This window comes from Arvicola amphibius, chromosome 6, assembly GCF_903992535.2.
Source record: "Arvicola amphibius chromosome 6, mArvAmp1.2, whole genome shotgun sequence".
Lineage (NCBI taxonomy): Eukaryota > Metazoa > Chordata > Mammalia > Rodentia > Cricetidae > Arvicola > Arvicola amphibius.
In genome coordinates, this window is record NC_052052.2 from 129604208 (window position 1) to 129626643 (window position 22436).

Sequence of the window (22436 nt, forward strand, 5' to 3'; positions counted from 1 at the left end):
AAGCAGACAACAGATTGTCACAGTTGGTTTTGTGTGGCTTCCAAGTGGAAACCGGTCGGGTCCACCCACTATTTACTTTGTATTTATGTTGGCAGTCAGGAGAGAATTTCCCCTTTCCAGAGTATCTCAGCAGCTGACGCTGGGCCAGATTCTCACCCTGCCTTTGTTTGTACCTTCATGTTGTGATGCAGGCAGATAGAGGGGAAGAGAAAAGAGCAGCTCCCAGGCTTAGACTAACCTTTGCCCGAGATCCCTCCCTCAGGGTTCATGGGCCTCACCAGCAGAGGGTGACGTGGAACTGGGACCATCTCAGTCACCTATCTCGTCCATGGTTCCTGTCTTTAAGATGTCTCTCTTAGCTGGATTTTATAGAGAACAGAAGAGAGATAGACTTTGCCGTGGATAAGAACATATTGGCCATATTCTGCTGGAGGATTGAACATGGATGAGTACTCAAGTTTTAAATTCCATTTATGTTCACAGAGTGAAGCCCTCGCTTCTGGAATATTTAAGCTACCATCTCAACTTTATGAGTGTCATAGCTGGCCCTTGTAACAACTTCAAGGACTATGTAGCCTTCATTGAAGGGAGACATATACACATGAAGTTGCTGGAAGTGAACTGGAAGAAAAGAGGTTTTCACAGTTTGCCAGAACCTTCTCCCACTGTAAGTTTTCAGCATTCAGCATGTTTCTTGGGGTTTCATAGAAAGGGTTTTACTCTCAGGGCTGACCCTTGCTAACAGTCATTCTAATTAAGGAGTCATATAGCTGGAAGTGTAGCTTGGTGATAGAGTTTGCTTAGTATGCACGAGATCCGGGGTTTGATCCCTAGAATGGAAAAATGAAACAGGAAAAGCCAATGTCAAACAGCTTAGCAGAGAGCTTGACCAATCTTCCCGCCCCCCATTTGATTAAAATCAAATATATGCAATTATTTAACTGTCCTCTATGCTAGATCACTTAGTTAGAGCCAGGCTGTAGTCTCAGTTCATATTGTGTCCACTCACTTAAGCCCCAATCAGTTCAGCCAAGGATGCCATCACTGTACCGTATTAGAAAGGATGCCCATTTTTATGAAGTTGGAAACTAAAGACCTGTAGGATGATATTTCCTGGGAAGTCAGAGGAACTGGGCAAAATTACTGAACGTTGACGAAACTAGAGGTCAGGACATCCTAACCCCAGATGCTGTGGTTTGTGTCTCCTTTGCTCTGATAAAACCATGATCAAAAACAGCTGGGGGAAGAAAGAGAAGCCAATGCAGGGACTACAGGAAAAGCCCTGGAGTCGAATTGAAGCAGACACCACAGAAGTGCTTGCTGGCTTGCTTGCAGGCTCCTGTTCAGCTACCTTTCTTCTACAGCCTAGGCTGCCTAGTGGGCCCTCCTACATCAACTAACAATTAGGAAAAGCCCCATAGACATGCCACAGGCCAATGTTGTGAAAGAATTTTGTCAACTGAGCTTCCCTCTTCCCTGGTTGTAATAGCCTTTTGCTGTGGGACAATGGTCTTCTACCCTGTAAACATTTGTCACTTGTATTGCTTTAATAAAACACTGATTGGCCAGAAGCCAGGCAGGAAGTATAGGCAGGGCAACCAGAAAAGGGGAATTCTGGGAAGAGGAAAGGCTGAGTCTGAAGTCGTCACAGAGGAAGCCAGACACAGAAGCAGCAAGATGAGAATACCTTGCTGATAAAAGGTAGCAAGCCATGTGGCTAACACAGACAAGAATTATGGGCTAATTTAAGATTTAAGAGTTAATAAGAAGCTGGGGCTAATAGGCCAATCAGTTCATAATTAATGTAGACCTCTGTGTGTTTTTCTTTGGGACTGAACCGCTACAGGACCAGGCAGGACAGAAATCTCTGTCAACAGCCTTGTGACAAAGTAACAGATGTAGCGAACAATGATACCAGTTTAAACATCTGAGTCTTCTTTGGAAGCAAATGCTCTCCATTATCTGCCTATGAACTGGCTCAGATGTTCAGTCACCTGCACAAAATCCATTATACTGGAAGCTTCTACCTCCTGGCTGGCGACTCAAGCATGTTACCCTGCCTCCCCAGGCTGTACTGGTGAAAAACAAATAGTTACTGCTTTCTAGTGTAAAACTGCTACTCTATGATGGTATCCATTTCCCTTATGTTTTGGAAAAACAACCCTACCTAACTTATGTTGGTAGAAGATACCAAAAGATGCATTCAGCTATGTCCCGTGTTTACCGTGAACACCTCCAATCCTCAAGGGTTACATGTGTGTTCTGCATCTGAATATACCACCTAACCCTAATCCTATCGATTTGTGTCTTAAGGAAGAAAACCCATATCCATCCACTGCCCTTTCTAGGGAAGATATTGGATGACCATGTTCTTTTGATGCTCTTGCCGAAACTGTGGTCGTCACACCTGATTGGTTACCATTTGGTTTTCCCCCATTTCTAGGGAGCTGTGATACAGAAGTTGTGCCTGACCTTGCTGTCTCTCCTGCTGTTTTTGACGCTCTCAAAGTCCTTTCCTGTCACCTTCCTTCTTGATGACTGGTTTGTACATGAGGCCAGCTTTCTGAGTCGACTCTGGTACTTATATGTCGTCATGCAAGCTGCAAAGCCCAAGTATTACTTTGCGTGGACATTAGGTAAGTTTGAGGGAGTGGCCCAAAATGAATGAAGAATGCAGAGATCGTCCTTGGATGGTTTAGCCAGAATATCATTCAGTACAGTACAAAGTTAAGAGAAAATTCCAGGACAGTCTGGCTTGCTTTTTATTTTCTTCTGGGCTGTATGAATGAATGAGCAATGAATTTTACATCACACATGTCACTTTAGGTTGCACACAGTGAAGGAAATGCTGGTTGAGCTTGATGCTTCAGAAGGAAGATGAGTTCTAGGTTTTCCTGTTCATGGTGAAAAGCTCAGAATTATTATTATTATTTGTTGTTGTTTTTTTAAATCACACATCTTTTTTTTCTCTCTTTCTGGAGGCACGTTGGCCAATCTCAAGGTTTATCTCTTTCCTTTGAAAGAATCTTAGATGGAGTTGTTTAAAGCCTTGCTAAGAGAAGAGCCTATGCATTTACCAACGCTGCTTTTGATTTAAGATGGAAAGGTCAGAGAGAGCAAAGACTTGGGAGAGCAAAGACTTGGCTTCTCAAGTCCGACTGGCCATTCAACAGTCCCCAGTGTTTTGTCCACAGGCTGCAGGTTAGGGAATAGCACATGACTCAGGTCCTCTTCTTAGTTTGTGTTTCAGGTTTTAAAATCGAAATTAAACTTTGCAGATGCAGGATTATTTTCTTCATTCAAGTACATGTAATGTGAAGTAGATGGTTTTGGCCATTTGGGCCTGCAGTCCAGCATGGGCAGGTTTTTTATATTTATTTGTTTGTTTGTTTGTTTGTTTTGTTTTGTTTGTTTGTTTGTTGCAGTTAAGACTGAGAGCCAGAAACTTTCATTGCCCCAAACATAAACTTTGTGCCCATTAAGCATTTCTACTGGGGCCAGGTTATTTTTAACTGCAAGAATATCTATGTGTAAGTTCAGTCCAAATGCAGTACTTCCATAGCATTTGGCCAGAGCCATCAGACTTCGAGCTGTTTGTTTTGTTTTTGTTTGAGGCAGGGTCTTGCCATGTAGTCCTGGCTGTCCTGGAACTTGCTCTGTAGACCAGAGATCCACGTGCCCCTCTCTGCTGGTACTAAAGGTGGGAACTACTGCATCCAGCACCAGAGCTGTATTAGAATTTATGGGGTGCTGTGTTTTGTTTCCATTTCCATTCAGCTTAATTTAAGGGGTGTTTGTTGAGCACCGGGCTTTGTGCTAGGAAATACCTTCTGCATCTCGAGACTATTTTGTGGGGACACAGACGTCTTCGTCTTCGTCATCTGGGCAGGAGGCATCAAGAGCTGCCTCAGTGGCATAATATGTGCTTCAGAAGCCTGCCTCCAACCCCTCCCCCGATTCTGCTGTTGCTTTGCTAGTTAAAAATGCCGTCTTTTTTACTACTTTAGTAGCTAGGCATCTCTATCTTAGGTATCTAGCAATCTATTTGGGTCTCTGTGTGTTTTCCCATGCAAAATAGTTAATGCTTTTTCTCTGCACTAACCTGAGTACAAATGTGTATAGGTGTGTGTGTGTGTCGAGGAGGAGTGAGGATGTCTTTTTCCCTTTTACTGCATTCTCTGTTTCCACTTACTTTGCTTTCTCTCTTCTCCCCCTACCCTTTCTGTTCCCACCTTTTGTATCTTGGGGCTTTAGGACTGGCTTTGGACTAAATCAGCTCCAGATTTAAGGAAAAAAAAAGGCCATTCCGTGGCCTTATGGGGAGAGTCTGACACAGGTGGGTGTGGTTTGTGCTGACAGGGTCGGGGTGGGAGGGGTGGCGGGGAAGAGAATGTCATTCTGCACTTTAGGAGAACCCCCGAGACTTTTGGAATGTGGACATGTTTCCTCTGGACAGCTTTCTCTGTGCACCGAGCTCGTTTTCTCCCCAATCGCCTCTGTCCCATCTTTTATGTCTTCCTGGTTGTTTAGTGGAAACATTTCATTAATGGCTTTGATTTGAAGTTTTTTCCAGTTTCGATTCCACGGGTTGGTCTGAAATTAACCTTTGTATTATTTATGAATAAAGAAGCAACGAATAGTCCATGGGGGAATATTTAAATTGCTTAACCGAATAATTGTTTTATCCAGCTCTTTAAAATGCCATTTACATATAACTGATGTACTAATTATAAATTTAATCCTTAAAGCTGGCCTCTCATGGATGTCAGTTGCAGCGCACTGTGTTAGGCTCGCTCTAGTTACTGTTTATATAGAAATAATGAATAAATGTAATAAATAATAAAATTATTTTCTTTGGACTTAACATCCAATTTTAAACGCCCCCCCCCCCGAAACCAACTGTTACTAATTTAAGAGGCTCAACTGTTAAGCTGTGTTCTAAGGAGGAGCTCCAACCAAGGGGTATCCTGATCAGTTTGTCTGCCACAGTAGGTTACATCATGCATGGAGAAAGGAAAGCCGGTTTGGGGCTATGAGTCAGAACCTCACTCTGGCTGCTCTAGGTCATGATGGAATCTTAGATAAACTTCTGCAGAAAGCGCTGTGCAGAGCAGGGAATCCTGACTCTCCAAATAGGGTGATTCTGGGAGCTAGCTACCTCACAAAGGAGCACTCAGCCTTTTGGGATGTGGAATCAGTTCTGGCCTTCAGATTCTGGCACTGCTTCCACTGAAATGGTCTGCACATTGAACGGACATCTCCAGTCTCCATCCCCTTTGCATTCCCATTAGCAGAGGCCATCATGATAAAAATGGCCACTACCATCTCTTGAGAGCTTCCCAGATGGGTCCTGGGTGTGAACTTTGTCCACTTTCAACAGCTTCTTCAACACAGGTGCTATTGTTATATCCATTTGATCCTTCGGGGACAGGCTTCTAGAAGTTAGTCACCTCCTCTAACTTCTGCATTTTATGCTGCTGAGCCTATCCTTACCGACCCTCCTAATGCCGCCGTGATGGGAGATAAAAAATACTTGAAAGGTGTGGGGTCCAGAGACCCAGAAAGGTGTGTGGTGGCTCATCTTGATGGCCAGCTTGCTGGGATTGAGAAGCATGCGGGTTATTAATACAACACACTTCTAGGTGTGTCTGTGTGGGCATTTCCAGAGATAGTGGGCTAAGAGGCAACTCCATTCCTGCATGCTGGCAGCACCAGACCTAGGCTGAAGGGACCGAGTGGGGGCGAAGGAGATAGATGGGCACGGGAATCCTTGCTCTTTATGCTTTCTGAGGGCCACGATGCGACATGCTCTGCCACACCCACCTTCCCTACAGTAATGGATTGCAACATCTGGACCTGAGTAAATCTGTCCCTGCCTTAAGCTGTTTTGACCTGTATGTTGTGAAAATCTGACTGTCACAGATGGTGACCAGGGAGAACACACATTCATGCACATGATCACTGCTTGGTTCTTTCGGCTCTGACTCGGAGTGGTAGGAACAAAACTAAAGGAGGAGACAGGAAGTTAAGAATTGCTGTGCTGGCCTTGCCATGGGCTGTCCAGCTGTGATTTTAGCTGTCACCTAGTTGACATCTGTCATTCATAGATTTGTTCTCACATATATGAAACCATGAGGCCCCTTTTCAGGCATCTGTGCCCCCCCCCCCCCCCCCCCCCCCCCCCCCGTGTCTGTGTTCGGTGCGCTTGAACCCTGTTACCGAGCTTTGGGCAAGGGGCTGTAGGTTAAAATACACACACACACAGACAGACAGAGAGACAACGACACGGGTCATCTTTGAATTTCCCAAGAATGCCCCCTTTATTGTGTTCAGGGGCAGATTATATAGAGATAGCCACGCCCCAGCCAAACCCACCAGAAACCACTCTCCTGCCATCAGGAACTCCTGAAGGTCTCGTGCTCAGAACAGCTGTAGGCACTCAGATCAGGGGATTACAAGAAGTTCAGGATCTGGGGTCTCACTGCTCCCAACACATCTGCTTTCTTTGTTTCCTTTTTCTTCTCTACTGAATTTCCCTCTAAAGGAGAGAGGATGGCATGGGGCTCTGTCCTTTTAAATCCTGTCTTCTACAAGAAACCAGATAGTTTTCGGTTGAAGTCAAGCCTAAGATAAGCATCATTAAATCATCAGCTATGCCAAAAATAGAGGAGATAAACATTGAGCTGCTCCCCTACCCACCCAGCTCCCTCCCCATCCTGGGGATGCAACCCAAGGACAGTGCTAGGCAAATGCTCGACCTGGAGGATGCCAATTCCTTTTGAGTGGCTGTTCTGAAGGCAGGCTCCTCTCCAGTGGGTCTGAGAGCTGTCTGAATTTGGACTTAAACCTTTATGGGAGAATCCTCTCGGCCCTCCTCCAGTCTAGAACTGGAAAGGGCTTTGATTTAATTAGTGTGAGTCACTGGTGACTTAATTTCTTGAAGAGCATATTCTAACAGAATTTGGAATATGATAAAGGAGAAAAGTAGTCTCTTGGTCTTCATCATAACAATGAGGGCTTGTCAGGACTCCAGTCGGTTACAAAATACCTCATTACAATATTGATTTGAGGTAGATTGTTCCTTTGAGGGCCATTTTCATACAGTTTAGTTAGGTAAATCAAGATGGAAGCAGGGGCTTTCAGAATGACTTCGTGAGTTAGATGGTTTGCTGTTTCTTTTCTTTCTTTCTTTTTGAGCCAGAATTTTCCTGTGTAGTTCAACCTGGTCTTCAGCTTCCTCCATAGCCCAGGCTAGCCTTATATTTACTATGCAGCCCAGAATAATCTTAGACTCTTGATCCTCCCTTCTCTACCTCCCAAGCTCTGCTCCCCCACACTATGTTAGGGTTTTAGGGTGTTCATCACTGTGGCCCTGTGTGGCTTCCTCTGGAACTGGCCCCCAATTCCCAGCTCAGCTTCTCTCCCTTGTCGTAAACTTTCATTAGCTGCATTTTGGGTTAGCCCATCAGCCCCTTTATGTAGCCTGTCCAGGTTAAGCTTCTGTTTTCTTCCAGAACGGACTGTCTTCTGACATAGCCCACTACCCTTTAACACCTGAGATGGTTAATGTTGCTGGTCCCCTTGGTGGGATTTTAAATCACCTGCGGCACACGCCTCTGGGCATGCCTGAAGATATTTCTAGAGAGGCTTAGCTGAGGCTTGACCTGCCTGAGTGTAAGGAACACCATGGTCTTGGGTCCTGGACTGAATAAAAAAAGAGAAAGTGGCCAGAGAGCCAACATTCCACCTCTCTCTCCACTTCCTCAGTGTGACCAGCTGTCTTCTGCCCCACTGTGCCTTCCCCACCAGGAACTGAAAGAAGCCTTCCTTAAATTGCCTTAATCAGCCAGAGGGGAAGTAACAAATCCCATGTGTTACATCTTTAGTGATAACCCTTGATCCCCACTGTGTCCCTTAATGGCTTTACTTCTAAGCAGCGGTGTCTTTGCCTTCTTCTCTTTCCCTACACCCTGCCAGCCGCTGAATCCCACTTCTGACATCTTCACGCCATTTCTTCATTCCTTGATGCACCTCTGTCCATTCAATGGATATCCATTTTAGCAAGCATTCAGAGGCTACAGAACAAATGAATAGAAACCAGGGTCACCAAACAGCCCAGTTCATAATGGTGCCAAATCCTGTGTGTGTGTGTGTGTGTGTGTGTGTGTGTGTTGGCACATTTTCCAAGAAACTATCGAATAAGCATCCAGTGTGTAGCTAGACAAATGTTGGCAGTCCTTTAGAGACCTTTGCCTGGTTCCTGACGTTTTGTCTTAAAACCACAGCGGATGCGGTGCACAATGCAGCTGGCTTTGGGTTCAGCGGTGTGGATGCCGATGGGAATTTCTGCTGGGATCTGCTCTCTAACCTGAACATCTGGAAGATTGAGGTGAGAACACTGCACTTCTGGAACAAATGGCCACAGTGAATACAGCATTTTCTTCCTCCCCTTTCCCCTTTCTCTTCCTCCTCTTCTCTCTTTTCCTTTCTATCTTCTTTCTCAGCCTCTTCTCCTTCATGTCTTCCTCCTCGCCTCCTCCTCTTCCACTTTGTGCCTGTTCCCTCACCAAATTGCATAATATATTCAATTTAAATTCATTGTGCTATTTGATGCCTCAGCTTTATCAGATTGCCTAAGCAATGAGTCTCAACTATGGGGGAGGGAATGCTGATCTTTAGATTCTAGAGAATCTGAGGGCTCCTTGGGTCAGAAAGCCCTGGCAGATATAGTTAAAAGGAAAAAAAAAGTTCAAATTTAGAACCGGTTCTGAGTGAGCAATTTGCCTCATTCCAGTAAACCACTTCTTCAATAGGAAGTTTCCAGACATCATAAGCACCTTTCTCATTCTTGGAAAAACTTGTGAAGACTGCTGTTGTCAGACAAAGCCCTAGGGTTTAGGGACTTCGCTCCCTTGGAGCATTATAGGTCACTGTCCTTCACAACTGACCCTCTTGGTTTTTAGTTGCCCATGAATTTACCCCAAGTGTGTACCAAAGACAGAATCTTTCATTTTGGATGTGTGCTTGGGGTCAAAGGCTGATATTAAGTTACATTGTTACTGAAGAGAAAATAAGAACACTAATTTTCATTGTATTTGGTGTGGGGCAAGAACAACAGAACAACAAGGCAGTCTGGTTTAGTTACATGGCTTCAGTGCCGTGTTTGATAGCAGCCAGCTAGCTATGCAAACAGAAACAAACTGGGTTTAGCAATAAAACATCAATAAATAATAGCTCTCCTAACAATCTATCATGCATCATCTGTTATGTTACCTATCATTCATCTACCTTTCATCTGTCATCTGCCCATCTATTTTCCTCTCATCTTTTGATCTATTATCTATCATTTATCTGTCATCTATCCATATCTATTTACCTGTCTTAGAGTTTCTGTTGCTGTGATAATACTCCATGACCAAAAGCAGCTTGGAGAGGAAAGGGTTTATTTTAGCTTATCCTTCCACATCATAGTCCATTCCTGGGGGAAGTCAGGGCAGGAACTCAAACAGGGCAGGAACCTGGAGGCGGGAGCTGATGCAGGGACTATGAAGGGATGCTGCTTACTGGCTTACTCACTAATGACTTTCTCAGCCTGCTTTCTTATACATCTTAGGACCACTTGCCCAGGGATAGCACTGCCCACAGTGCCTACCACTCTCACACCAATCATTAGTGAAGAAAACAACCTATAGATTTGCTTATGGACAATCTGTTGGGTGCATTTTCATAACCGAAGAGCCTCTTCCCAAATAAGTCCAGCTTGTTTCAAGTTGACAAGAAACTAAGAATCATACTACCTATATATCTATTATACTGTTTATCTGTTACCATCCGTTGTCTGTTCAACCTGTGTTCTCTCTCATGGGCCTATCATCTGCATTATCTGTCTATCATCTGTCAGGCCTCTTGCAGCCATGTGTCACCTCTCTTCCGAGCCTTTCCTCTCCTTTCAAGCTCATTACATTAGGCAGGCGTGTGGCCTACGTGGGGTTTCTTATGACTGAAGATTTTCTACAGGAAAAGCCACACTTCTTGTTACTCTTTGAATGAGAAAGCACGGTTCATGGCATATTTGGGGCTGTCTTCTTTGGCACTTGACTGACTTACACTCTTGCCAGATGGGTGAAACTTCTTGATCTTCTCTCGTCTGTATTGTGATCCCTTCATGCATGCAGTCTCTTCCTATTCCAGGCAAAATTGGATGCAGCTGGGACTGTGGGGCTATTTATAGAAATGGCTGTAAAAGGCTGACCTAGTTTGCACGTGGTCACATCGCACAAAGATAACAGTCTCATTTAATTTGTCCCCAAAGCCCCACCATCATATAATTAGACTTTCCCTGTGGTAAATCCCCTTTTGGAGTAGTTTTTAAGACATTTGACTTTGTTTTTTTTTAAAAAAAAAATCAGAGTGAGAGGGAGTTGACAGAATTTCTCCCTCAGTTTTGCTCTAATGTGAAAATAAGTTTTGAGCAGACTTGAGTCTCCAAGCCAAGGTTTAGCTGCAAAGTAAATTTTATAAATGCCAGAAAATGTTACTGCCCATGGCAGAACGGCTGACTGACTGAACTGTGCGGAATCCTGCTTGAGATTCACATCAGGTGTGGAAGCAAGGGAGTTCTGGGCAGGGCTTTCCCTTGCTCTGGTGTTTTGAAAGCTAACGATAGGCGTTGTTTTCTTGTTTCTAGACTGCTACGAGTTTCAAAATGTACTTAGAAAACTGGAATATTCAGACGTCTACTTGGCTGAAATGGTAAGGGACACAGAACGACCTTATTTTTCATGGCAGGGATGTGCTTGGGGACTTCGTAGGGGAGCAGCAGGTGCCTGCCAGTCATACCATTTGACACGTCGACAATATTGTCCACATCTTATAAATACAAAAGTAGGAATGATGAATTGAGAAGATCCCAGCATGTCCCTGTCTCATCCCAGAATGCTCATTATTCTGCTCCACACAGTAGTTTGTTCCGTGTGGCGGTCCTGTGAGATGCTATTAGCTGTGTTCCTCTGTTTTATCGCTGAGGAAAGAGAACAGAGGGGTTACATGACATGCCCAAAGTCACAGATCTGTGAGTGACAGATATAGGACCAAAGGTCTGTTTCCGGAATTAGGCTTTTGACTTCTCTGCTGTTTGGCTTGATACCCAGGAGAGTCTCGTTTTCAGATCTAAGGAAGTCAGTGTCAACATCAAATCCCTTATGAGAGCTGCTGCTGTCCCTAGCTATGAGAGCTCTACAGTACCCCACATGCCTGGATTTGTACTGACATTTCTCTGACCTGTTTCTATATGTGTTCTAAATTTAGAAGCGTTACTTGCTAGAAAATTATGAGTGTACTATCATTGGAACGCCAAACTCCACTTTCTGAACGCCCCTGAACCTGCAGGGAGCATGGGAAAAGATAGGTTTTGCTTTTGATGAGCAGGGTCTTTCACAAATCTGAACCCTGTGGCAGAGCTGAAGAGGTAGCTGTGTGATTAAGTGTATACTGGCCTTGCAGAGGAGCCAAATTCACTGCCTATCACCAACATGGAGTGACTCAACCACCTGTAACTCCAGCTTGGAGGGATCCAGTGCCCTCTTCTGGCCTCTAAGGTACAAGCACTTATGTGTACAACCCCCCACGTAGACACATACATAATAATGAATCTTTGAAGCTATTAAAGCAAAGCAAGCACAATGTAGTAGTTCTTCAAATAAAGTTGACGTGCTGCTCCCTCGAAACTGCCACTTCCTGCAGTTTTGAAATTGTGATATGAACGTGATTGTTTTTAACCAATGTTGCAAGCAATTTTACCACCATCCTTTTTTTCTTTCTTTCTTTCTTTCTTTCTTTCTTTCTTTCTTTCTTTCTTTTTTCCTTCCTTCCTTCCTTCCTTCCTTCCTTCCTTCCTTCCTTCCTTCCTTCCTTCCTTTCTTTCTTTCTGCTGAGTAGTTCTGGGCATGCTAAGAGTCATACAGTTTCCATTAGGAATGCACAGGACAAGATGATTGAGAATGAAATATTTCACTCATGCAAAAAGATACAAAGAATTGAGAAAAATAAAAAATAAAAAAGTGCATGTCTAGTTCTCATGTCAAAAAGAAATCTTACCGAGAGCAGAGTTCCAAGCCTATATTTTTCTTACAAGCTGCATTTGTGTTCCTCTTGTGAAACGGAAATGAAACCCTGAGTCTGGGTGTAAGTCAGTTACTTTTGCTGGAGAGTGGTGGCGCAAGCCTTTAACCCCAGCATCAGGAGGCAGAGGCAGGCAGATCTCTGTGTGTTTGGGTCAGCCTGCTCTATGGAGTGAATTCCAGGACAGCCAGGGCTCCACAGAGAATCCCTATCTTAAAAAACAACAACAGCAACAACAGCAAAATTCAGTTACTTTTGAACCATCCTTGGTGGGATTCTTGATACTGTTGCGTTTTCTACTGGGAGGCTGTCACTTACTGAAGAATGTAGTGACCACCACCTTGACTGCCATTGGCAATGCATAGCCTGAGTTCTGGGGAGAAAGTCCCCTCTCACTTCCTATCACTAATTTTAATTTTGACTCAAGAAGAGCCAAAGATCTTCAGGGAACCAGCTGACTTCTCTAGCTTCTCACAGTGTAGTTCCCACATTGAGCATCTCATATCCGAAAGCATGAAACCTTAAATGTCCCCTTCTGAAGCCTTTTGAACACCAACATGATTGATGTCCCATGAGGAAAATTCCCCGTCTGCCCTGACGTGACAGATGGCAATCAGAACACACACACTAAAATATTGGGTGACTCTTCATTCCGGCTGTGTGTGGAAGGTGTATGCAAAACACAAATGAGCTTGTGTTTTAGACTTGGGTCTCAATACCAAGATAACGCATGTATATGTAAGCATTCTAAACTCTGAAAAAAAATCCAAAATTGAAAAGACTTCTTGTCTCAGGCATTTAGGGTAAGAGCTACTCAACCACTATCTTAATTTAAAATTTGTCGGGCTAAGAGCAGATCCTCTAAATGTCACACTAATTTCTCACTAGAGTTCCTACCAGAAAGATAAAAGGGTTGTCATGTTGATGAGTCAGGTGGCATAGGGGCCTGGTTGGAAAGAGAAATTAATGTTGGCTAAATGAAGAGAATTTCTACAGATGCTTATCTGGCATTTGGGCATTTTAATGCCATTGGCACTCATATTAGTGCCTCTAGTGGATTTGCCCTTTGGTGGAACCTGTTTCTTTAAGGCAGGAACTTGAGTTGAAAGAGACCACTGAGACCTTTGTTATAGTAGACCATGTGATGGGGCCCAGACAATCTAATCTACTGAGGTTAAAACTGATAGCAGAGCCATGAGCCGCGTAGCTGATAGTGTTCCAGGATGCCAGAGAAGCACAGGTTGCCTGCATTTCATTGCAAGCTCCTGCTAAGAGTCAGGCAGGCATCTCTCAGAGTGGACCTGAGGACTTCCACGTGGTGGGCCCCAGAGAGGTGCAGGTGGAGGGCATGCAGGGTTTGTGCCGGGGCTTTGCTAGTCCTTCCTCTCTTTGCAGTGTGTGCTACGAACGGGTTCCCTGGTGCCCTACTGTGTTCACCTTCGTCCTGTCTGCTCTGTGGCATGGCGTTTACCCTGGATACTACTTTACATTCTTAACTGGAGTCCCTGTCACATTGGCAGCTAGAGCGGTAAGCATCCTTCTGCTGTTGGCGCTTTTCCTCTAGCAACCTGTGTGTGTGTGTGTGTGCGCATGCATATGTGTTTTTGTGTATGTGTGTGTGCATGTGTGCATGCATACGTGAGTGTGTATTTCTGTTTGTGTGTGTGCGTGCATTCATATGTGTGTGTTTGTGTTTGTATTTGTGTGTGTGTGCTTGTGTGTTGTTCTGCTTTAAACAAGGGTGAGTTGAAGGTTTGGGGTTGTTGGGAGTGACTTTTTGATGTAGAGTGATAAGTTCCCCCATAGAATACTTTTTCTTTTCTTTTCTTGGAATGATATTTGGAAAAATCATAATGTATAAAAAAACCCTTTTCTTACTACAGAAGTACTTCAATGTATAGGGACTTGCCATTGTAAAAGTGATTAACTGATTCACTTGCAGAGAGTAAAACAATAAGAATTTTATGAGCAACAGATTACTCCCTTGAGAAACAAACACATTTTTCATCACTAAGAACTGGATGCACATGTACAGATGATCATGTTTATTAATTAATGCAGGTTCTATCACACTTCAGTTTGCTGGTACCCTGCTTAATGTCCCGTGTCATTATATTAAGTCTAGAAGTTGTTCACGATGTCTCTGAGAAGTCAGTGAGGTAGCAGCCTCGGAACTGCATCTGCTGGGGCCAGACCTAACCTCATATGGCTGATACAGTTAGCATATAATTACTGTGTTAAGTACAGCGTTTAGGTTTGGTTTAATCTTGTCCTTTGATCGTGGCTATAGTCTTTCTTACTTCAGGCTCCAATAACGTTCATTGTGCTATATGTAAATTTTTGCTATTTACTTATTTTGCCTGATTGTGTGTGTGTGATGGGGGGCTGGTGGGTGTTTGTAGGTGCGTTTATAATGTGTGTGTGGAGAACAGAAGACAGCCTTGGGTGTCATTTCTCAATTGGCACCCTCTATTTCTTTTTTGAGACAGGACCTCTTGCTGGCCTGGAACTCAAAGCAGGCTAGGTTGGCTGCTAATGAGCCTCAAGGTTTTGCCTGTTTCTACTTCCCTGGTACCAGGACTACAAATGGATGCCATGATGACTGGCTTTTGTGTTTTTTTATTTTTAATTTTAAGTGCTTCTGGATATTCAGTTCACAACTGGGTTGTCTCCCAAGCTTGTGCTCTTTGCTCATTCTTCGGTGCAGTTTTCTATGAATATTTCAGCAGCTCTGTCACATGCCAGTCAGTGTATAGGTGTCCAGGTACTGCAGTGGATAAGACAAGCTCTCCCCTGAAGGTTCGTGTTTTACTTAGATTAGATGAAGTATATTAAATTCTACATATGAACAAGGTAAAAAAATTGCTATTCCTGCTAATTTCAAAAATTCTAAATATTAAACACATACTCAAGAACAGATTGCTAGAACAAACTAAGAAATAAAGGTCAGCACTTTGCTCGCTGATGTATTCAGAGTTCGTGCCTTAAGTATCTTTACTCCAGTGGCCTCTCTGGCACAGACTTTGATTTATGTAGATCTTGTCTATTGTAGCATTGCAAACTATTTTCACAAGTAAGTTAGGTGGTGGACGGAAAGGGAGACTGATGGAGCAGAGCTTCCAGTTCTTTCTAGCGAGAGAATGAACTCTGCAGTCGTGACAGCTCAGGCTTCTGGAGGTTAACTACTTAGCTATTAAAATTTCACATCCACTGCCCTGCGTTTCTGAATCATTGGAACCCCAGACTCTGTTTTAAGGAGGTGAGCGTGGAGGAAAAGGATTGTTGTTGTTGAGGGGGTCTTCGTTTTGCCTTACTTTTATTTTGAAACAGAATCTCCTGTGACTCAGGCTATCTTGGAACTCCCTACGTATCCAAAACAAGGACTCTGAACTTTGGATCCTCCTGCCCCCACCTCTGGACTTTTGGAGTGCTGGGATAATAGACCTATGACATCATGCCCAGTTTGAAGAGATGCTGGAGACTGAGCCCAGAGCTCTGTGTATCATAGACAAGTAATTACCAGCTGAGCAAATCTCCAGGCTAAGAAAGGTCTTTAGTGCTGTTGACTTGCCAGAAGACTCAACAGACTCAGTCCATTTAAAAGATTAGCACAGACATGGCACACAGTAAATAGCCGTTGCTTTTCGTTGTGGTCATAGTTCATACTTGTTCTCTTGTAGCCATGGAAACAGGATACAACACAGAGACTTACCAGTAAGAGTGTGGACCACAAAAGCAGAACAGGCAGACAAGCTCACTCTCCCCTAATGACCTAAATTCATTGATGATTAATATTTATGGACGTGGCAAAAAAATCTCCAACAGTTAACACCAAAAACAAACAAATAAAACATCAACCTGGCTAAAAATTCACCAGTGCCACTAAGATTATGAATGTAGATACATACAAATAGAAAAGGCTTTTGAAGGCTCTGTGCCAAGTTCTTTTTTTCTTTTCTTTTTCTTTTTTTTTATTTTTGTGGGGGGAGGATAGTTCAAGAAAGGGTTTCTCTGTGTAACCCTGGCTATCTTGGAATTCACTATGTAGACCAGGCTGGTCTTGAACTCGCAGAGATCCTCCTGCCTCTGCCTCCCAAGTGCTGGAATTAAAGGTGTGAACCACTACCACCCAGCTCTGTGCCAGGTTCTTGAACTGTTTTTTTTTTTTTTTTTTTGCAGGGGGAGGGCAAAAAGGATATATACAATAAATATATATTATATATAATCACATATTTACACATTATGCATGCATACATACATAATACATACACACACATACTTGTAATAAGAAAAGCTATAGTGGGGTTTTGGTTGAAAATGGAGCTCAGATGGTCAGATATGCTCTTCAGCCTGTGTTCCCGTGGTCCTACTTCTTGTGTGCGATGGAGTGGAAGTTCCTTTTATTTTCACTCCTGCATTCTACTTCTGACTTCTTGCAGGTGAGGAACAACTACAGGCATCACTTCCTTTCCTCTAAAGCTCGGAAGGTTGCTTATGACGTGGTTACCTGGGCCGCCACGCAGTTGGCAATCTCTTACACGGCAGCACCCTTTGTCATGTTGGCTGTCGAGCCCACCATCAGTTTATACAAGTAAGTTTCCAGTGGTCTCCGTTGATGCCTGGTGCGTTTATCTTCTTTTGACCTCAGGGCTGGTCAGCTGAATCAACACACTAACGAATTATACTAAGAACTGCTAGGTGTGACTTGACGGGGAAAAATGCCTACAGAAGCTCTGAGAGGAGATTACTGTGCCAAAGATGCCAGCCTGAGCTCCAGTACCTGTGATAATGGCTGACAAGACTCCCTTAAGTCATCCCCAATGTTGTGAAAGGGCTCCTGTGGCCGTGCGTTCAGAAGGGATGGATACAGAGTACATACTCAGAGGATTCCCCCGGCGAGGGAGTACACATCTGTAATCCCAGCACTTGGGAAGCAGAGGCCGGAGGGGCTTGAGCTTGGGCCTGGGCTGTGAGATCTTGTCTCAAACAAAGGGCTAAAGAGGAGCCTGTAAATCTGCTCTCCCGAAGTGTGAATATCCTGCCCTTGCCTCCTTCTCCTGAGAATTAAACAGTGCTGGAGAGTTGGATCCTCTGAGGCAGATCGAGGGTTGGCGTTTGGGTGTCGCTGCTGGTCGACTGAGTTTCACAGCCTGCAGAAGCACCTTGTGCCTTTTGCTAAGATCCAGTGCTGGTGCGTGTGCATGGGGATTTATATTCCCAGATGTGCATGATGGCGGGGGATATGGCAACCAAGGGAGGGGACCAGATTTTAGGAAAAGGTATATCAACCAGGCTTGTACTTGAAAGATTATGTTCCAAATGAACTATGACCTATAGTCATGTTTTATATTTCACGTTCATGTTTAATTTTTTCCTTTATAGAGTGCTTGAGCCATCGGCCTTGAAATTGTGTAATTTCACCATGAAAGGAGGCTAAGAATGCCTCAGGCAGCCCTGGTAGGAGTGGGTGTGGGGACCGAGTGAGGAGCATGCAGAGGACCTAGACCAGCACCTCTAAGCAGCAAATGCTAACATGCGTACTTAGTGGATGACGCAGGCCTTTCCAGATTAACTTTTGTGTGTGTGCATGAGAGAGGGTGTGTGTGTGTGTGTGTGTGTGTGTGTGTGTGTGCTTGGTAACCAGAGGTCAACCTGTCAACCTTGCTTTCTAAGGTGGGGACTGTCATTTGGCTCACTTATTGAATAATGAGCCCTTAGGGATCCTCCTGTCTCCACCTGCCTCGCACTGGGATGACAAGCATGTAATAAACAAGCACATATTTAGATTTTTAACATGTGTTCTGAGGATCAGTTCAGGTCGTCATGCTCATGTGGCAAGTAATTACTTGACTGAGCCATCTTCCCAGCACCAAGGTTAATTTTTTTTTTCTTAACACAGTCTGGTTATAAAGGGTGACTTAGAAAGGAACAGTGCCGTTATTATTTAAACCAAAATCTCTGTTTCCCAGGCCCTGCTTCTCTTTTTCCTCTCCAAAGTGTAAGAGAGAACTGCCCCTGAATGTCCTCATTCTGAAGCCTGAGTGTTTCAGATGACTTTTCATGTTGAAAGACTAGATTTAACCCTGCATCCAGAGCTCATGTGGAACCGTCTCAGATTATCTATTCATCAGGTCATATTTTGGCAAAGCCTAGAAAGGTTATCATTCTGACTCCACCCCTGCGTCCCTCCCCCAACCCCCAAATCCTGCACCAGTACTGGGATTACAGGTACATATGGGCATATCAATGTATAGGGCTTTTCATATATTAAACATATTTGCTGGGGTTCTAAGCTCAGGTCCTCTTGCTTGCACAGCCAGCCCTCTCTCTCTAGCTCTGACTCACTCTAAAGAGAGCCACTAAATCTAGTAAAATGAAATTCACGTCATGGCCATTTAGAAAAGGTGAGTGTAGTTGCCTTGCAGATGTGTAGCTTGTTCAGGGTTAAGTTCAGTGGCCGGCAGTGAAGGTTAGCTACGTAAAAACTCATTTCTCAGATGTTCTCCATCTTCATTATTTATATTTCTGATCTGCTTTGTATGAGACTGTAGTTATTTGTTTTTTATTCTTTTGACTATTTTGCTCTTTGAGGAACCCACCACCCAGCTCCCAAATAATTACTTAATGAATGCCCAGTCTTAGTGTGGTTTGTTTCTAGCTAGCTTTGCTTAACTTAAATTATCTCGACTACCTTTTGCCTCTGGACTTTTATCTTTCTCTATTTCTGTATACCTTTCTCTAATTCTTACTCTGTGACTTGTGTGGCTGGGTGATTGACTCCTGGAGTCCTCCTTCTTCTCCAATTCCTCAATCTTTTCTTCCTTCTTGATCTTTTCCTTCCAGATCCTATTTATTCTCCTACTCATTTATCCTTCTTTCCTTCCTTCCTTCCTTCCTTCCTTCCTTCCTTCCTTCCTTCCTTCCTTCCTTCCTTCCTTTCATTTTCTCTCTGCTGCCAGCACCACCTATCCTTTCTCCTGCCTTGCTGTTGGCCATTCAGCTCTTTATTAGACCAATCAGGTGTTTTAGACAGGAAAGTAACACAGCTTCACAGAGTTAAACAAATGCAACATCAAAGAATGCAACATAATTTGCATCATTAACCAAACGTTTCACAGCATAGGCAAATGTAACACATTTTAAAATAATATTCTACAACATGAGATCTTATCTTTAAAAAGTTTTTTAAAAGTGAGAAAAAGGAAAATTAAAAGAAATCTATGAAATTGTTTGAAAGCCCAGTATTCATACACTCACTTATCTTTCAACAATGCTCTTTTAATTCAATATGTAATTCAAAGGATGTTGGAATTTGGCTTGGGATAACTCAGGTGATATAGCACTTTCCTTGCAAACTAAGGACCCGAGTATGATCCTGTCTTAGGGTTTCTGTTGCTCTGAAGAGACACCATAACCATGGCAACTCTTACAAAGGAAAACATTTAATTGGGATGGCTTACAGTTTCAGAGGTTTAGTCCATCATCATCATGGCCAGACATGGCAGTGTGCAGACAGACATGGTCTGGAGAAAGAGCTAAGAGTTCCATATCTTGATCTGCAAAAAAAGAGGAATTAAGTAACAAGGTTACTGTGTCACTTGAGACCTCAAAGCCTACCCCACAGTGGCACACTTCCTCCAACAAGGCCATACCTACTCCAACAATGCCACAGCTCCTATAGTGCCACTCCTTCTGAGGTTATGGGGACCGGTTACATTCAAACCACCACATTACACTCCCTGGCCCCCATAAACTTGTAACAATATTCTAATGCAAAATGCATTTAGTCCAAAATTCAAATTCTCTTCTGAGATTAATGTAATCTCTTAACTGTAATCTGCTATAAAATCAAATCAAAAACCAGAACAACATATAATGGCACAGGATATACATTACTATTTCAAACACAGGGAAGGGAGCATAATAAGGAAAGACTGGGCCAAAGCAAGACTAAAAACCAGCTGGACAAATTCTGCATCTCCATGTCTGATGTCAAAATGCTCTTTAGATCCCAGGCACCCACATAAGAAACTGGATGTGGTAGCACATTTGTTTTTGGTTTTGCTTTCTTATGAAGGAAAACATTTACTACAGTGGCTTATATGTAAACAGAGACTGCTTCTTCATTTCCCAGCCACCCAGACATGAATAATCACACAGAAACTGTATTAATTACAAAACTGTTCAACCAATTACTTAGGTATATTTCTAGCTTGCTCTTACATCATAAGTTAAGTAATTTCTATTAATCTGTGTATCAGCATGAGGCTGTGGCCCACCAGTAAGGTTTTGGGGTTCTGGCATCTTTCTCCTTCTGCAGCTACATGGTGTCTCCCTGATTCCGCCTCCTCTCTCTATATCTCTATTTGGATTTCCCACCATAGACCAAAACAGCTATTCACAGCATACAGAGGGGAATCCCACATCACCTATAATTTCAGATATTTGGTCCATTATCATCATGGTGGGACATGGTAGCATGCAGGTAGACATGGTGCTGGAGAAGGAGCTGAGAGTTACCACATCTTGATCTGTACACAGCAGGAAATTAACTGAACTAGGCATATATTAAGCACAGGAGACTGCAAAGCCCACCCTACAGTGACCCTCTTCCTCCAACAAGCCCACATCTGTTTCAACAAAACCAGACCTCTTAATAGTGCCACTCCTTTGGGGAGGCATTTTCTTTCAACCGCTACACCCACCTTGAGTGACAATACTCTTGGTCCATGTGCTCACCTGATGGAGGAAGGTCACCTGTCTATGTTACTTTCATTGGTTAATAAAGAAACTGCCTTGGCCCATTGATAGGACCGAAAATTAGGCGGAGTAGACTGAACAGAATGCTGGGAGGAAGAAGGCAGATGCCTCAGGCAGACACCATAGTTCTCCTACCCAAGATGGACGGTGGCTAGAATCTTCCCCGTAAGCCACCACTTTATCTTTATGGTGGTATACAGATTATTAGAAATGGGTTAATCAAGATGTGAGAGTTAGCCAATAAGAGGCTAGAGCTAATGGGCCAAGCAGTGTTTAAATGAATACAGTTTGTGTGTTGTTATTTCGGGGCATAAGCTAGACGGGCGGCGGGACACAGCCTGCCACTCCTTCTACACTCACCTTAGAGGGATATTGCTATCCCATGGTGAGTTTATAAAGCTATCCTGGTGCTGAGTCTCTTCCCTGGAAATATTATATTCTCTGGGTAATAGACACCCAGGATAAATAATCCCTGTTGTGAAGACAGGAGAAATATCATCACAGGTTTCAGGTGGGCCTAGATCTGGTGGTAGCACATTTGTAATCTGATGGGGAGGCAGAGACAGGAGAATCTCTAGGGCTCACTGCCTGGCCAGCCAAGCTTCATTGTAGTGTGTCAGGCCAATCAGTGAAAGGCCCAGCCTCAAAGGAGGTGGACAATATTTTTTTTGTTTTTTTGTTTTTTTTTGGTTTTTCAAGACAGGGTTTCCCTGTAGTTTCTAGAGCCTGTCCTGGAACTAGCTCTTGTAGACCAGGCTGGCCTTGAACTCAGAGATCCGCCTGCCTCTGCCTGAGTGCTGGGATTAAAGGCGTGCGCCACCACCGCCCGGCTGTGGACAGTGTTTCTTAAGAACAGCACTTGAGTGGGTCCTTCTGTCTTTCACACACAGATGCACACATAAGCACCACATAAACACACACATTTATAAAAGAAGGTTAAAAATCTATAAATAACTTGTATAGATAGCCAGCTCTTTAGGACACCATTTATATCTAGAGTACCAAAGTCAGTACTGAATGTACTCAATAGATGACAGCTGATTTGAGATTTTCTATAATAGAAAGATGGAACATTCCACAAAGTTTCAGAGGAGATATGAACTGTCAGAAAGGTCACCAAACTTCACTAGGAGACTGAAGTTTGCTTTTCTTGACTGTGTACTTGGATTTAAGTAAGCACAATTGCCTCACGTCCCACAGGAACAAAGTATCTTAGGTGTGTTCACTTTGAAGTTGTAGTTTACTGTAACCCTATCTGTGACCTCTGAGAATCCAGTCTATGCTCAGGGATTTTCTTAAGAGCTCTTTCTCACTCTCAATGTTCTTTTCCTACTAAGTCAGCTGGCCAATTACTACTCCTTTGCTGTTTAAAAGGCTGCTCATCGTACCCAGTGGACCCCTGGTCCATGGGCTGAGAATATTCTTAAGACACTGTCATACTGATGTTTCTCTCATGACATCGTATCTCCTTGAAAGGCATAAAGAAACATCTGTACTCCAGATAGAGGAGAAACCGACAGATTGCAGTAAGATCCCTTGAGTCCAGATGGGGAGTC

General features: G+C 43.6%; 1 protein-coding gene across 1 annotated transcript in view; it reads left to right on the forward strand.

The window, feature by feature from the left end:
* Mboat1 (membrane bound O-acyltransferase domain containing 1) overlaps nucleotides 1-22436 on the forward strand; it is a 105167-nt gene that overhangs the window by 79463 nt on the left and 3268 nt on the right. Inside the window, exons 7-12 of the mRNA XM_038334186.1 lie at nucleotides 484-667; nucleotides 2444-2636; nucleotides 8286-8389; nucleotides 10688-10752; nucleotides 13516-13648; nucleotides 16560-16711. Coding sequence (XP_038190114.1) covers nucleotides 484-667; nucleotides 2444-2636; nucleotides 8286-8389; nucleotides 10688-10752; nucleotides 13516-13648; nucleotides 16560-16711 — 831 coding nt within the window. The remainder of the gene's footprint in view (nucleotides 1-483; nucleotides 668-2443; nucleotides 2637-8285; nucleotides 8390-10687; nucleotides 10753-13515; nucleotides 13649-16559; nucleotides 16712-22436) is intronic.